Source organism: Martes martes (genome assembly GCF_963455335.1).
Source record: "Martes martes genome assembly, chromosome: 3".
Classification (NCBI taxonomy): Eukaryota; Metazoa; Chordata; class Mammalia; order Carnivora; family Mustelidae; genus Martes; species Martes martes.
This window is the reverse complement of record NC_137890.1, coordinates 175,087,206-175,105,413: the sequence shown is the minus strand read 5'-3', so window position 1 is coordinate 175,105,413 and position 18,208 is coordinate 175,087,206. Positions and strand designations below refer to the sequence as shown.

At 36.2% G+C, this 18,208-nt stretch overlaps 1 protein-coding gene across 1 annotated transcript in view; it reads left to right on the top strand.

The window, feature by feature from the left end:
• The window catches only part of CPS1 (carbamoyl-phosphate synthase 1), a 122,449-nt gene that overhangs the window by 46,225 nt on the left and 58,016 nt on the right, over positions 1–18,208 (top strand). Inside the window, exons 16-21 of the mRNA XM_080799079.1 lie at positions 1,313–1,441; positions 4,205–4,349; positions 5,887–6,097; positions 7,429–7,627; positions 11,299–11,475; positions 15,020–15,138. Coding sequence (XP_080655205.1) covers positions 1,313–1,441; positions 4,205–4,349; positions 5,887–6,097; positions 7,429–7,627; positions 11,299–11,475; positions 15,020–15,138 — 980 coding nt within the window. The remainder of the gene's footprint in view (positions 1–1,312; positions 1,442–4,204; positions 4,350–5,886; positions 6,098–7,428; positions 7,628–11,298; positions 11,476–15,019; positions 15,139–18,208) is intronic.

Genomic DNA, 18,208 nt, shown 5'->3' with positions numbered 1-18,208 from the left:
GAAGCAAAAACCCAGAGACGAAGTGGCTTATCAGTGGTTGAAGTGCCATTGAATATCAAATCTCCTGAGGTAAAACAAAGGGCCATGTCAACTTACAATGCTGAAGTGATTTTTACTTTCTGGGACCCGTTACATATCTTGTATGTGCAAATGACCTGCAAGTGGGGAATGATTGGATTGAAATTTTCTTGTTAGAATGGAATGAACATTTAAAAATGAAATCATCTAGAAAAAGCCACTGGATCTGATCAATGAGATTCATGACTAAGAAACTTGTGGCTTAGATGTTTAGGGAGGAAAGATGATTTCTTCTTTTTGTTAATTATTTTCACCTGTAGCCTGTGCCTATTGATAGGCTATTACAAGGCACCAAGATAAAGTTGCTTTGCTGTCTATCTGTTTTGGTCCCTGACTTTATTCCTGATTTCAGACGTGCAGTCAATGAAGTGGGGGTTCTGGAGGCAGTTTTAATGCAACTTTCCCATTGCAAAAGGAGGCAAATTCTTAGGGAAAAGGGCAAGTACCACTGGGACAACTAAAATGGACCACACACTTTTCAGAAAAGAATGCTACCAAGTACATACTATGTTGCAGAGCTGTCAGTCAGGAATAGTCCCAGGACAGCTCTGCTGAACATTTGGAAAGCTCCTGCCATACATTTATTCTTTCATTGCCAGATTTAATTATGTCCTTGCTTCCTCAGGATGAGAAACGGGCATATGGGAAAGGTGTAATTACATTCCCATTGGTAGTGTAATAATATTCCATGACAGAAAAATATAGCCACCATATGTTGTATTCTGTAAGTTAAAAAAAAGAAAAAAAATCCAAGCTTCTGGGACTACACTCTGACTGAACTTGAAAAATGAAAACTCTCTTTCTATACAGTATTCCTAATGGCCTATTGCAGTAATATCAAGTTCTTTTGGGCAGTAGAAAACCTTGTATCATTAAGAGATGAAGACTTTTAAATTGAATTTAAAAATTCAATATGGCTCCCATTCTCAAATTCATAATGATTATTTCAGTTTGGGCCATTGTTTCATTTTTTCTTTTTATATGACAGAACAAAATTTACAACAAAAAGATAAATGAAAGACTTTGCTGTGTATTTAAAAAAAATCCTAGGATTTTCTACTTTAAATTTGTAAAACTGCACTTGTTTTTCAGAAGGAAATGAAAGAATAATATAGCATTTCTGTAGTCTTTCTTCCCAAAGAAACTGACTTACCTGAATTGCTATACTGTCTTGCTGTGGTCTTTTCTGCTAGTGTGGTCAGCTTTTAAGACTTTGAATCTTTCTCGTTGCTAGATCGAGGATGCTCTAAAAGCAGCAGACACCATTGGCTACCCAGTGATGATCCGTTCTGCCTATGCCCTGGGGGGGTTAGGCTCCGGCATCTGTCCCACTAAGGAGACCTTACTGGACCTCAGTACGAAGGTTTGTATTTTCACAGACTAAATTCTTACCAACCAAGAAAATGGATTCGATATGCCCTTTCAGTTAGAGAAAGTTATGTAGATGAGAAATGACCTTTTCTCTATTATTAAACCACTGTCATGTTTTCTAAAAGTATCCAAAAGATGGTACCTTTGGAAGGGAAATGCAGTACAGTTATTTACACTGGAACACAGCATTAATCCAGAAGGTCCTAGGAAAACTGATGGTCACTCTGACTATCGGTGGTCATGCTAACTGATGATGGTCACTTGATCTTTACTGTACTATTTGATTTCAGCGGCATAAACTCAATTCAATTCCATCTCTCTCTGCTTCAGAATCCGCTCCCAAATACACAGGATGTTAAAATATATTTTAGTGATTAAAAAAAGCGAATGTAATGTCCCATTTTCTATTATTTTTTGAAATAATATGACACAGATGACATCTAAAGTGAAACAAAACACATTGAGTAGTTTGGCTTTCCTTCAAAGTCAGGTGTTTAAAATATATACAATATAAACCTCTTAGTATCACAAATGAATGAGCTCTCTCTGCCAACTGCTGCACACTCATCTAAGCAAAAGTGAGATTTGAGTTTTCAAAATTTGTGTTCTGTCAAAATAATTTTAATGTATTACTGAATAGTTCTTAAGTATTAAAAAGAAAATTAAGATGTGTTCCAAAAAATAAATTAGACATTATCAAAGAAAACATGCTCCACAAAAGCAGAGAATTCTGCTCATGCTCTCTCCTTACCAAATAGAACAATGCCTGCTGGTGTGGGGTCTCTGGGATTGCTGGCTGAATGAACAAATATGTGTAGAGGCAAGAGGCACATGTACCTTGATGGTTGTGGACATGAATCTGACAGGATTATTATAAGAGTTACTTCGGGGAGTGCTGAGTAAATACCAAGCACAACTTCTATCTGTCATTATGTATTCTTTAGAATGAAACAAAATGCAGCCTTGAATTCTCATAGGATTTTGAGGACAGATAAATAAAATTAAATATACTTAAACATGACAAACTTACATGTTATCAACTTGGATTTAGTGTTTCCAAAATTGCCAAAACAACCCCCCCAAAAGGAAAATATATCAATATAAATATTTCTTGTTTCCATTCTGGAGTTATGAATCATGTATTTAAAGAAAAGACGTGTTTATAGAGGCAATTTTTTTTCCTCTGGTGTATTAGATGTTCCCAATATTTTCAATACTAGTATTCATGTATACTTATTCTCTATGAAAAAATATATTTTTACAGTGTAAAAATTCTGGATACTGAATTGTCGAAAAGGTTTATGATGAAAACAATTTCAGAATGGAATAGTTTTTAACTATTTAAATTCCTTAAAATAATAATAGGGCATTGGATTTTTTTTTTTTTGGAAAAACATAGCTTTGCCCTCCAAATAATTATTTTTATCATTAATTCCTAAACTACTCCTTATTCTCTTGAGATTATATTTAGCACCTTTCGAAGTAGTATTAACTCATCTAGGTCTCAAAATTAGTCTTTGTATAAAATCTGAGACTGGAAAGAAGGAAGTTGAGGCAACAGGTGAATTTGATCTCAATTGTCCTTGTGTCCAAACATCCAGCCTAGTCCATTAGAATGCAGAGAGCTTTCCCCAATCCATACCCTTTGTTTCCCAGACTTCCTCTTTTAGCATGCAGTCCTAATGACAGATGAATCATTATTAAATTGTTCATGCTGGCTACAGAGTTTTCTAACCACTTTGAAAACCTCATCATCAGGCAGCTGTGGGGACAAATGTGTTACATTTTCAGTTGGACATGGGGGAGCCTGTAATGTTGACTGAGGTTAAAAAGATAGTGTTGAGACAGATTAAACACACACACACACACACACAAAACTAACATTGAGTTATTTCATCATACTTCCTACTAATAATTAGAAAAAATTCAAAGTACTTTCCCCAATTGCTTTCTCTTCCTTTCTCGCTGCTGTTGCAAATCAAAAATACTACAAGACAAAGGGGGCCAATTCTGTCTTGGATATTCAGACACTAAATGTCCTAAGGTCAGAGACAGCCTCTTTCATATTTTGGGTTCAGTATTCTACCCACCATTGGGTATGCAATAAATACGAAATGATAATTATACTAATTCATATCTGTTTAATCAGGCACACATGATATATGACTCAGGGTATTTAAGCACTTAGGTGGTGATTAACCATAATAATAGTCGCATATGATTCTTCTAATTCCCAAGTTTCGTATGCCATCTTGGCTAACTGTTTACAACCATCATTATCTCCTTTCTTCTCCTCATCAACATCAACTGACTTTTATTGTGTATGTCACTGTACAAAGCACTCTCAGCTATTTTAGAGAAAACCAGAGTCTTTAGACTTATTTTTCTATATTTATTCACACTTATCACATTTTCTGGTTTTACAGAAGCCTTGCTGCTGAAATAATTCCATTTCCCTCTGCCTGATTGCTCAATTATTTTCTCTTTTTCCTAAATTAGTTTGATTTAATGTCATATCAGCAGTTTGAATGGCAAGCCTCAATAATGTAAATCAAGCATATTCACTGCAGGATGCTATTCCTAGTACCTCACTGATTTTCTGACACATTGTGCCTTCTGGAGCATAGAGGAGGATGGAGACTAGGCTTCAGACTTCGATGCTGACCAGGATTTAGGCCAGGGCATTTTGCCAAATATCCATGTCTAAACCAGTGCCTTTTCTTACTCTATGATGTCTTTTGTCACCAATTTCTAGGCCTTTGCTATGACCAACCAGATTCTGGTGGAGAAGTCAGTGACAGGTTGGAAAGAAATAGAATATGAAGTGGTCCGAGACGCTGATGACAATTGTGTCACTGTCTGTAACATGGAAAATGTCGATGCCATGGGTGTTCATACAGGTAGGCAAAGAATCTTCAGGAATTGTAGTAATGCCTTCAGTTCATGCCTCTGATGACCCATAGATGTCTTTATTAAGGTCTTTTCTTTAAATTACTATTCTTAGCTGACAGACTAGTGATAAAATTTTACACAAAATAGTATTTCACAGTACTGAAAATAACCTCACATTAATTTTGATCTTCTCAAAAACCCTATGAAGTAAGGCAGGTATTATCCTGATTTCATTTGAGGAAGAGGTTAAATGTAAGGAATGTAGTGGTGGTAAAATCTGTAAGACTTGCTGTTGAAAAGTAAGAAATGAGGTTAAGAAGGCTTAAATCAGACGAGGGTATTAGTTACCAGGTGAATGAAAAAAAAATAGCCACAAGTAATAGAAATAGGAGAAATAAGTTTTTTAGGAAGAGGAACTAGTTAGATGAGAGGGCAAAAATGATGACTTAGGATATAGAAATGCTAACTTTGAGGCATGGGTGGAATTCTCAAGAAGAGGGTTGATAATATGGAGCTGAAATTCAAGAAATGGGGATACAAATAGAGAAGTTGATCAAAGTCATGGGAGTCATTGGTGTGAAGGCCATAATTGAAGCTGGAAGCATAGACTAAGTATTCAAGGGCATAGACATAGAAAGAAAGACAATAGGGTCAAGGGCTGAACTTGGGAACTGTTTAGATTTACAGGGCATGAGTAAGAGGAAGGGTTAGTGTGGAAGAGAAGGAAGGGAGTGGTAGGAAGAAAACCAGGGTGGTACACAAGTAAGCCAACGCAAGAAAATATTTCATAAAAGAGCTTTGGTTTTGGCTTTATCAAATGTGAAATGTCAAAGAATTAGGAATTTAATGTGGGTTTTTGAATGTTCAAGAGGACAGTTTCAATGCAAAGTTGTTTATGGGAGCCATATTGAAAAGAACTATATGGCAATGAGGGATACACAGAACTGGGGAACTTTCAAGAAGTTTAGTCAGGTGAAGAATAAAGAGATGTTCTTCTGATTGGTGGGGCTGGGGGGGTGCAGGGCTTCTCAAGCCAGGAGAAATCTGAGCATGTTTGTGGGCAGGAGGGATGGTGACTAAAGACTAAGAGATTGAATATACAAGGGCTATGATTAGAGAGGGGTGAGACAATGGAAAGGGATGAGATGTGGAAAACAGAGGGATGAGCCAGTCTGAGTGAAGAGGAGATGATCATTTATAGAAGGGAGAACTTGAGAGAGAGAGAGAGATTTTGAGATGAAGAGTTTGATTGAAGATTGAAGAAGTTAACATCAATCTGGTCAGTAGATGACTGAAGCCTTGATAGCTAGATGAACTTGGGAGAGGTTAGAGGGGTTCCTGTCAATAATGTGTCAGAGTAATACAGGCAAAACAAGAATCAGAGGGAAGAGTATCTGCTGTGCCTTATATGCACCCCATTGAGACAGTGATTTTCCCAACAGTCCCTTAGACTGATCTGTGTCTTGTATCACACAAATAGATTTAAGTCACTAAAGTTAGTTATTCAGATATGGTACCAAATAACAAGTGTTGCTCGATGTACAGGTGATTCAGTTGTCGTGGCCCCTGCCCAGACCCTCTCCAATGCAGAGTTTCAGATGTTGAGACGTACTTCAATCAATGTCGTTCGCCACCTGGGCATTGTGGGTGAATGCAACATTCAGTTTGCCCTGCATCCTACCTCAATGGAATACTGCATCATTGAAGTGAATGCCAGATTGTCCCGAAGCTCTGCCCTGGCCTCAAAGGCCACTGGGTAAGATCAGAATGACTGACAATGTGTTTGCAGATTCTTCACAGATAGTTTTGGAAAACTGACAGCTAGTGGAAGACTGAGCTGCATTTACAAGCTACAGTCCCCGTTTCTGTATGCTGGCCGCAAATTGTTTAGGACCCTAAGGACATGCTTATTAATGAGCTTGCTGCCAGATTGAGGCAAATGATATTGCTAGCTGGCTTTGTTTGCTGGCTAATCATAAACTAATCAAAATCTGGGTGGTCAAAGCAGGCTGCAAAAAATCTGCTTCCTAATTGCACTTTGCAGATATTGTTAAAAAGTGAGAATTAATTCTCAATTTTAGTCCTCAACTGGTTTCTTCAGGTATATGGTAAATGGTAGGCAACTAGTATAGTTTACTTGATTCAAACATTCAATAAATTGTTTTATTTTAGCAAAACTCCACAGGACCAAACATTGTAGGGTTTTTCTATGGATAAATATTGCAACCAAATAAATGAATTTGCTACCCATTTAAAAACTGCCAGCGAGCATAATTGGAGGGAACATTAACTAGTACTTTTTTCCATTAATATACTTAGCACACAGCATTTAAATTACATGGCATTTTTGCTTAATATGGCTCCACAGTGCTGCATGGAGTGCCAGTGAAGTGTTGCCCTGAGCAAGAGTCAGGAGACCTGTGTTCTCCTTCCAATTTTCCTATTGACTTTGGACACATCATTTATTGTCTCTATCAATTTCCTCATTTGTCAGATGGGGGAGATATATTAAAGAATCATATGTAATCCTACAGTTCTTTGAATTAGTTCCTCAAATATAATTACCAAAACTATTTAGTTAAGTTACTAGAGTGTTAGTTTTGTAAGGAGTCCCAAGCTCAAAAATAATTTGGGGACAAAGTAAGGACCTCAGCTTGCAATGACTATATTTTCTGACCATTGCATACCCCATAATACCAGCTAACTCTGCTGTCTTCCTAGGTGCAGGCATCTATATATCTTTTCAAAATAATATTTTGCAGATTCTTATCTTAGCGGAGGCTCTACAAAATTGAGCACCTTATCAAGGAAGTCATTGATTTTGGATTAAGGAGGTGAAGGTTGGCAGCTGTTGCCCTGAATGTCAGGCATAGAGAGTGAATTCTTTTGTGATCCGTGCCTCTCTACTTTATCATGACTCACACTATTTTATAAGTGGCTATTAAGTCTTCATACAGAAGAGAGAACCAGATGTGTTTTACATACTGATGTGGAATAATACCAGAATTTCTAAGACCAATTTATATCTTGGGCTGCTTTTAATGCTCATTGCTGAAAGAAAAAAAAAAAATATCTCCTCTTTTATAGCTACCCACTGGCATTCATTGCTGCGAAGATTGCCCTAGGAATCCCACTTCCAGAAATCAAGAATGTTGTATCAGGGAAAACATCAGCCTGCTTTGAACCTAGCCTGGATTATATGGTTACTAAGATTCCTCGCTGGGATCTTGATCGTTTTCATGGAACGTCTAGCCGAATTGGTAGCTCTATGAAAAGTGTGGGAGAGGTGAGTCTTTGGTTTACTCCTCTATTTATTCTTATTCTCAGCTATTTTGTCAAATATTTAAAATCCTTGAAAGTCTTCAGGTTTCCTGGATACTGGGTTCCTGATTAGAGGATATATGGGAATTTCATTTCCTCCATGGTGTTTCAACATCTCTGTGACTATTAACATAAGATATTCGTTACATGACCACTTAATGGATCTTAAAAGCTTCTAATTAAAAGGAGAGGCTATATATGTGGGTGTATAATATATTTACACATACAAAAAATGTATTTTCATAAATAATTGAGTTATAATGTGTTTTATAATCAAATCTAGAAAATAACATGATATAAAGTGGTAAACCAAAAAGATCACTGCACTGAGGTTAAGAATTTAATTTTAATCTGTTCACACAAACTGTGGCTTTGCCCTCCTTAGACCTTACTTTCTACATGTCTAAAAGGAAGGGGCTGGACTAGAAGATCCATGTCCCATCTAGCTGTAAAGTTTAAAATTGGGATATGAAGTCCTCTTTGATTATATTGAAATAGTCTAAGCTTTTAGGGGCTTTAGGCTTTTCATAATTTCCCTTTTTATAGTATTTGAAATTAAAATTAGCTTTTGATTAATCCATCTTCAAGGATGGAGTGCTCCTCTGTATAAGATGAAAGAAAGGGATTGAGATCCCAGTCTCTGACAGTCACTCTCTTCTCTCCCCCACCAAGGGCTTTATTTCTGCTTGTATCTAGTTGGCTTGGAGAGAGCATGAGCCTTGGAACCAAATGAACTTGGGTTTTACTCTTGGTGTTGCCACTTACTAGTTAAAAACACTCATGAGAGACACTGGTCCTCAGGTTTTCCATCCGAAAACTGGAAATGATTATACATATCTTGGGGGGTTCTTATAAGGTTTAGGATTAATACATGTAAATTTTTAGTAATGTCTTTTAAGATAGATTCATAATGAATCTCTGGTAAATGTATTTCATTAGTATTGTTGTCATTGTTTATGGGTAGAATTTTTTATTACCAGCAGTATGCGTGAATCTCAATCTCTATTGATGTATTGACCTATCATCTATTTTATTTTATCTCATCTTTGTCTTTATATGGTCAATGTAGGAGCTCTTTGTCTATGTCTAGATATCTAAACTAATTAGACTATAGAGCAAAGAACTACTTATGACCTATTTTTCTATATTGGCCTTTATTTGCCCTATATTACAGCTTATTACCTATCCTCAGACTAGCCATTGCAGAAATACGCACCACCAGTCACAGGAAGTGAAGCTTAAATCCATCAGCAACTCAGGAGAAAAGAGAAAAAAAAAAAAAAGACATTTTATTGGTCAATCATATTCATGCATGCAAGGGACTATTATTATTATTTTGGTTTCCTTACTTTCCAGGATATTAATGAAAGATTTTAAAGTAATGACAGATAAAGAAAATTTGACCTTTTAAATTAAAATGCCCTACTAGTTGTAAAAAAACCCACAAAAACCAGTAGTCCCTCATAGCTGCTTTAGATCTTATTTTTCCTCTCATGCTTCATGGTGCACAATAGAATTAAAACTCAAATGCCATGGAGAGTTTTGTCGGTAGCTTTTCTGCCAAATAAACAACTGTTATTTAGTTTATTTTGTGGGAAGTATCCCCTTTTCCACATTGCTTACAGTAAAAGTTATAGGCCAAAGAATATGAGATAATTCCTGTAATGTTTTCATTTAAGGCTTATTATCTAAGGGACATTTGTTGTCCATGAATATTTCCCATCATACATTTAGTTCAAGCATTTCCTGAGTTCTTCCTCCATGCAAGATGCAGAATAAGATGTAGATATTTGTTACATGTTATCTGCAGTTGGTAAGTTCAGAATACATAAATAGAACCAAATGTAATATGAATTCAACTGTGGTGAAAGTTAAGATACAGTATTTACATACAGGTACTTTGAGAATGGCGAGGAATAGGGTCAGGGAATAGGGTTAGGGCCATGTCAGTTATTCCAATGAAAAATGGTGAAATTTTCACTTAATGAAGATGAATTTTAATAATATAAAATATTAAAAAGCACACATTTTGAGCAAACACAGTTATGTACTCCTTTATTATTATATAGGTATGTTAATTTTTCTTTCATTGAACATATTTCACATACCATTATGTACAGTGTACTTACAAATAATTATTTATGGCGAGTTACTTATAGAACCCATGACTTTATGGCCAACTTTTAAATATGTAATACTTATAAACTGTATTAAATATTCCAGAAATATTTTCCTCATTTGATAGGACCATAAAATATTTCATTCCTGGCAGTCTCTCTCAAGCTCAGGCTAGCAAGTATTAGGACCACGTTGTATACCCCTTCAAATACCACTATGCCTTGTAAGTTGCCTATCTGAATTGGACTAATATTTTATTTATCTCGGCTCTTGAGAATCTTCCTTACTTCTAATTAAATTGGCAGCAGCATGAAATGTTATCTGTTTGGCTTTCGCGATCTTTGAATATGTATCTTGTCACACAGTTGACATGAAGTTTTATCAAACCGACACGAATGGGAACCTGGGTCTATTTGAGGAATCATGGAAGTTTACTGAAGGCAGCATTATCACTGTTATTATTTTAAGTTGGAGACCAAAAATGCATAGCAATCTATTATTCCATGGAAAGATTCAAAAACAGTGTTTATCCACTAAAAATAACTGGTTAGGCTTGAAGGCAGTTTAAGTTTAGTTCTGAGTTGTAACTTGTCCAAATGAAATCACCATATGGTCTTCCTAATTGATCAGTGTACAATCAGCTGTAAAGATGGTGGGAAAACACATCGAGTTTGTCATGGGGAATTTAGACTCCACCTACATTCAAAATCTGAATCTGTCAGTATTCATTATAATTCTGAAGGTTTTGTTAATGTTAATGCTTAGTTACAAAGAAAGCCAACCTGTCTTGGATTATGACTGATAACCCATTTGGCAATAGTTCTGTTAATATATTATATATATATAATATGACATATTATATATATATAATATATTAACAGAACTATAAACAGAACAAATAAAGAGAAGCCAGACATATATTAGTACAATATATTATATGTATATAATATATATATTATATATTATATATTATATATATTATATATTATATTATATATATTATATATTATATGTATATAATATATGTATATAATATATTGTGTTAATATATGTCTGGCTTCTCTTTATTTGTTTTCTGTTTTAAAGAACATTTCCATAAAAGCAAGATTTTATTAAGAAAGATTTTATTAAGATTTTATTAAGATTTTATTTTTATTAAGAAAGTGTCCATATGCTCTTTCCATGTATTCCTTAGTTTAATATTAGTTTAATATTAAATTAGTTTAATATTATGATTCAGAGCAGGTGCAGGCAATTTCCTCAACAGTCTCAGCAAATAAAGCTAAATTCCTGGTGTGGTAGAAGACTGACCTAATACTGTTAAAGACCCATTCTATCAAAACCATGGAGAAAAGGAGAGAGAAAGAAAAATAACAATAATAATACCTAAATTTCAGTAATATTCTTATATGTTTTGTTCCTACATCTTTTCTGAAGAACATCCATTTGTACTTTTGTTTCAGATTCAAAATATATAAGCTCTTTTTTAAAATACATGTTCTTAAATGTGCATTACAGGTCATGGCTATTGGTCGCACCTTTGAGGAAAGTTTCCAGAAAGCCTTAAGAATGTGCCACCCATCTATAGATGGTTTCACTTCCCGTCTCCCAATGAACAAAGAATGGCCATCCAACATAGATCTCAGAAGAGAGCTGGCTGAACCATCCAGCACCCGTATCTATGCCATTGCTAAGGTAATATGGGATAAGGGGCCCAGAGTGACTGTTTTCTTCAGAATATAGTCAACCTGGACTTTATTTATTTATTTATTTATTTTTTAAGGATTTTATTTATTTGAGAGAGACAGAGATAGCAAGAGAGAGCATGAGTGGGGAGGAGAGGGAGAAGCAGGATCCCTGCAGAGCAGCGGGGGAACGTGATGTGGGGCTCGGTACCGGGACTCTGGGATCATCATCTGAGCTGAAGGCAGATGCTTAACCAGCTGAGCCACCCAGGCACCCCAACAACCTGGACTTTAAAGTAAAACTGAAACATAAAATGGTTCTGAATTCAGGGATTTTGGGGAAAAATATAATTTTCTTCAGTAGCATTATGCTGAAGACTTCTGTGGCTTTTTTCAGATTATTCTATAATTAATGAAATATTACCCCCCCCTTTAAAAATTTGGTTTGAACCTGGACTGAAGAACACATTGCAGGTTTAAAGGATGATCACATAGATAAAATGTTCCTTCCTTTTAGTATATATCTTATCAATACTCTTAAGTAGGTCTGATTGTATTGACCTGCCATTTCTTATCCCTTGGATTACTTGTTCCTTGAAAATGTATGAAATTGTATTTTAGAAAGGAAGATGCATAAAATAGTATCATTTAGTATATGCTACCTCAGACTTTAGAATAATCTTTATTTGCATCTTTTTCTGTGTTTAGACAACAATGACTATAAAGATCTTCCGTGATTCTAGGCTTTTTTGTGTAATTATTTTATCCGTCTTATTTTTAGAACAAAAAAGCCCCACAGTTCTCACTTCCACCCCCTAGTTCCCTTTTATGCAAATTAAATGCCATATTAATCTCCCTTCATGTTTACTATGCGTAGGGTTTTGAAGTTTCAGCTCATCTGATTTTATAAAAGGTGACTTGGGCAGCTGGGACCTGTCTGGTCAGAAATCCCTGAATGGCTTTTTGACATTTAAGGAAGCTTAGGCATTAATCCTCCAACAGTATCAAACCACCCTGGAGCTACAAAGCCCCGCTGACCATTTTATACATGCGTGTGTGCATGTGGGACGAGTTGATGAAAATATGAATTTTGTCTTTAAAGAGGAAATCTGTCTTTGTAATTTGCCTTTGTAGCAACAGCAAAATGCTGTGAATGATTTTGAACTCACTGCAACTTTCATGTCCATATACTGAGTCCTGCTGAGAGGGGAGAAGGGGAGGGAATGTTTCCTTCGTTGCATATAATGTATACTCTCCTCACCTTTATGGTTTCTGAATGCAGAACATTAAGTTCCATTGAAATTCTGGCAGGTGCTAGTGTCTTTCGATGGACATTTCTCAATATTGAGTTCCATGGTAATAGAGAATTAACATTTTTCGGTGGGGGTGGATGATAGCAGCGATGAGAGCTTATTCCAGAGAGCCTTTCACCTTCTTTATTGTTCTTATTTCAGTCTTTTGTTTAAAAAAAAAGCATTCCACCATATTCATATACATATGATTTTTTTCTTTCCAGACAAGGGGCAGTTAATGGATTTTTTTCCTTAAGCCTAGTAATCCTATTTCTGCCATTTTGAGGGGGATGAAAAAGGGAAGTATTTCCAAGTTCCTGGCAAGGCTGTAAAGCTCAAGCAAATCTCTCATTCTTTTCTAACAGACTTATAAAGGATGAGATTTCAGGGGAAATGTGTGGAGGTCCTTTCTCGCACAGAGCACCCTCCATACAAGCAAGAAGGACAGGGTCTGAGGTATAAATTATTGTCTGCCAGCTTGCCGGCGGAAGGAACTGATTTCTGTTTGTTAGAGGTCGTCATTACTGTTCATTGCCCCAGCAACCAGGAACTTGGTGATTTTGACAAAGAGAGTGAGGACTGTGGAGGGCTGAAGGGGAAAGAGAATGAAAGGTGTGAGTAAATCTTCCCTCACTTTCATGGTCCTTACAAAAGGGCAAGTTGCCCTGAGGCCTGATTTTTGCTGCAATCTTATTTCAGGATGACTGGATCATCACCTCTTTCGATCTGGGGAGAATACAGGGCATTATTTTTGATGTGGGAAACATTAAAGTAACCTCAAACTTGTTTGGGATCCTTGTGAACTTCGTGGTAGCTGTGTGACGCGGCAAAGCTGGGGTGCTTGAAGATGAGTTCGTAAGACGGGGAGGACCTGGCTCTCAGTCAGACTCCGTGGGTGTGACTGTAGTTGTCCTTCCTCGTGGTGAAATGAATCCAAGATTCTAGGCCCTCTGACAACTGCGAGGTCTCGAGAGTGTGGGATCATGTGAAAACTTCCTCTGCTCTGTCAAAAGTGTCACTGACTTAAGGTTCTATCCCCCTCATAGTGTTGATGGCCAACAGCTAATTGCACCTTTAATCACTTGGAAAATGAGACAGAATACTGGCAATATACAGGGAGAATTAAACAAAAGAAACATGAATAGAATTATAAAATGAGCAAGGCTTTGAGTATTCCCATTAGGTGTCGTCTTACGCTAGTCGACAGAATTATGAGCTGTGCTGTCTCTCAACACTTATAATCATTGCCTCTCTCTGGTGCTAGAAATCAGTGAAAGTTTAAAGAAAATTAAGCTCCTCGGGTTGAAATATAACAGCAGAATTACTAGTTACATACATTTCTTAATGGGATTTTAAAATATAGTGTACCATTTCTAGAATATGTGGTTTTGGAGTATTATCTGATTATTAATTTTCCTTGAGTATAAACATACATCTAAAAATAGTAAAGAAGAAGAGTGGACATCTTTTGAATATCAGGGTTTGGGTTTTGAGCGTTTATCTCTTCTTTCCATTGCCTTTTCTACTCAGCTTAATGACCCATAGTTGTAATTTTACTTCTGAGAAATTGCTAAAGTAAGCTTGTGGAAAAAGCTGAGCTGCCTATCAGAACAGAAGTTATTGCTACACTGTTTTGGAATATATTAGGATTTTGTAAAATGCCTGTCTTAGCACAAAAGTCATAGTAACTGATTCAAAATAATTTTTTGTTTGAAGTCCTCTCTGAGGAAATATTCTAAAGAAATAACAGTAAGCCAGATTCGATCCATAAATTTTCACTGACTGGTTTGTGTGAGTGTGGAATGAGGTAATAACACTATGGTATTTGCCAAAGGGTAATTTTCCAAAATACAAGTTAAATGATCATCATATTGATGCTAGATTTTCCTACCAATTTGACTTAACTGTAGCTTCAAGAGATTCTCTTTAACTCCAAAGAGATGTACCAAATTTAGGATATAATTAGCAACATGGTTATATAAAAAGCGGGGAAGCAGAGCCTGTCAGGGGGATTTTTCTGAGCACAGACTGCTCTGATTAACTCAAGACACCTCCTTCCTCAACACGCCATTAGTGGATATAGTTGGCAGCATTGGTAGGTTTATTGGGAGGAACATCAATGATATAATATCGGTTCCATTCTCAGTCTATAGCCTCAAGCTCTCTGAATAACATGGAGAGGAATGGTTGCTACATGTTTCCAACCAAATAAGACGTTTATAAAATGTTTGCCAAAGAAAGTATCTCTTCTCCTTTTGGCAGGCCTTGGAAGAAAACATGTCCCTTGATGAGATTATGAAGCTCACGTCCATTGACAAGTGGTTTTTGTATAAGATGCGTGACATTCTAAACATGGAAAAGACACTGAAAGGGCTCAACAGGTAAGGCAGTGTTGTTCTGATTCGCTCCAGATACCTTCTGTGCAGCTTTTGTCTTCCTCTTACCCTCAAGCGTTTGGCCGAAATTCTTCAATTCAAAATTCTTCAGTGAAGTTTGTAGTGCCAAGGTTGGTAAGCAGTAGCCATCAAGAAATAGCAGTTTTACATGTTTACCTTTTGAAAGGTTATCTTTTTAACAGACTTGTACCCCTTCCATTGCCGTCAAACATAGTGGTATTTTTATTAAGTATTTTGAAGTTATAAAAATTGGTGTACATCTATGAATTCATGTGCTACTTAACTTACCAAAAATTACCTAGATCAAAATGTTATTAATCAATAATGAATGAATAATATTCTTATTTTCTATAATATTTCTAAGTTCTGAAGTCAGTTTTTCTCTTAATATCAACCTACATATTGCTGTATATTGATGAGCAAATGTATTCCTCTTGCATTCTACTGATATTTTTAACATTAGGACTTCAAGTTCAGCATACAAATAAGCCACATTCAAGTTCTGTTAATAGATTCTTTACCTCTCACTAATTTACATTTTTATCTCCTTCATGGCCAATTATTTTTAAAATTTCATTTCATGTTCGGAATATTCTGATAACATCAGTGCTTTAAAATCTACTTCTTTATTTTTCATGAGAAGACCGTTTGTTGGGGCACCTCAGGCTTATGAAATCACAGATAGGTTTTAATCATGGATCTTTGATAAGAGGAACATTTACCAACCTAGGAGAGAGAGAGTATAATCCTCTTTAACTTCCTGCCTTTAAGAATGTTTGGAAATACACAATTATTGGAAAAAGGTCTCAATTACAAGCCTAGGCACATGTTTAGAGAGAAGGAAATGGTTTTTTTTTTTTTTTTGGGTAAGTTATCCTCAAATGATTAGAGTAAATGTAAAAATATTAATCACTTAAAATGTTGAAGACATTGGAAAGTTCTCAAAACCTTCATCTGTGACATATGATTGAGTCACTGCATTTACCTAATCAAGATGCACACGAACTGGGCAGTAATAACACTTGCTTTTCTTTTTGAGCAAAACGAAGTTCTTTTTCATCTGTTGAACAGTTGCCCACAACAAATGCTTGGTTTTGAAAATGGGGGATTCCACTCTGCCAAAAATGAAACTAGCTGTGGTTGCTTTTAAGTCACCCTTCCTAGTGATCACATAAAATGAACCCTAGACAGCAAATACGTTAACAATTGAGCCTATACATTCATCTTAGAATTTTGCTGATTTGAGGTTTCCTTTCTTTGGTTTACGAGGCCAGCAGAACTTCCATGTTGAATTATAGTCTGTTCTACGGCTTCCAGTTTCAGACAACTGATTTCAAATGCCTAGGAAACCACTCCAATTAAACCACAGGAGGGTGCTAGAAACTTAGAGTGTGACGGTTGTAGCAGTGCGAGAGACCTGGGGTGAAAAATAGCAGCTGTTGTGATTTAAATTTTCACTTGATATACATTCTGATTTTTGGACAAATTCTGTGTTTAATTGAAGTTTCTGTTGCAATCAGAAAGCAGGTTGAGATTGTAACTAAGCGGAAATAAGTGTATATTGAGAGTGAAAAATGTCCTTGGAGGATTAGACCCACTTATTGTTACAGATCACTTATCTTTCTGATTTCCACATTCTCTTACATTTATTTGCTGATAATTTAATGTTTTTAGGTTTCATTTTCTGGCATAAGCACATTTGTAAATAGACATATTTTCTATTGTCCATAATGATCAACATTAAAAATTTATATATAAAGCTTTTAATAATTTAGAATGGTCTAAAACATTATATTTAAAGTCATCTTTTGTCTTAAGGACTCCACAGGTGATCCATGGTGTTGGTAAACCTAAACCTTGAACTCACTGTTTTCTGAATGATACTTTACTGTTTAATTCTTCTTGGTTTTTTGGGGGGGGGTTTTGTTTGTTTTTTTTGTTGTTGTTTTGTTTTGTTTTTGTTTTTGGAGTATCCTAGATGCACACATAGCAATTCGAAAATGACTGTTATTTAGAAGTGTTAAATAAGTTAAAGAAAGAAAAAAAAAGAATAGATGTCCACTGAAGCTACCTGTCTCAGTCATTGTGTGGTACATAGAGGCCGAAATTGAATGGATATCATAGCTGATGGAGTGTAAGGGTGTAGGACTTGAGTTTTGTTGTCCTATTTTGGTTATCTTCACTGTTACCCTAGATTATGGTGTCTGCTGCTTTTTCTCAGCCTCTGCATATCCAAGAAGGCTTAGTCATCAAGGCAGATACTACTCCAACAATAATAATAACTTTATTAGCAGTTGACATTATATAGCTGAATTACACATTGCCAGTTTGCAAAAAGTTTATGAAGATCAGTTCTTTTTCATTTACACTTATCTGTGGCTCACTTTATTTCAAAATCTCGACTGTTCCAGCCTTGGAAAGGCAGACTTTCCTTGTAGACCCAGGAGGTAACTATTTGGTGTGATTTGACATGGCCCCCAAATTCTCTCTCCTTGGCATCTCTCTGCTGCCAGTGTGCTGAGGTCCCTTTGCACTTTTCTGATAGGTCCCCTGGAAAACAGGTACCGGGGATCTCAGCTGGGAGAAAAGGGGAAACTTAAAGAAGGGACAAAGTATAGAATGCCAGATGTGGGTTAAATTTCACTTGGTTCCTTTCTTGTGTGTTGGAAAGAGTACAGGCTCTGTAGCTAGTCAGATAGATAGGTGTGAAGTTTTCCCCACTGTGGAATTGCACGTGACCTCCCTTCTTTCTCTGGCCTCACATGCTTTCTGCTAATGTCTGCTTGATAGTTTTATTGTGAAACTTAAACAACATAAATGTAAAGGACACTTGGCACACCGTGAATGCCTAAGAAGGTTTTCCCTCATTTCCCCCCGAAAATGAAAAAGCTACTTATTATAATGAAGAGTATTTTGTGATTTCATACAGATACATTTAAAGACTATTTTTTAGGGGCGCCTGGGTGGCTAAGTGTGTTAAGCCTCTGCCTTCGGCTCAGGTCATGATCTCAGTGTCCTGGGATCCAGCCCCGCATCGGGCTCTCTGCTCAGCAGG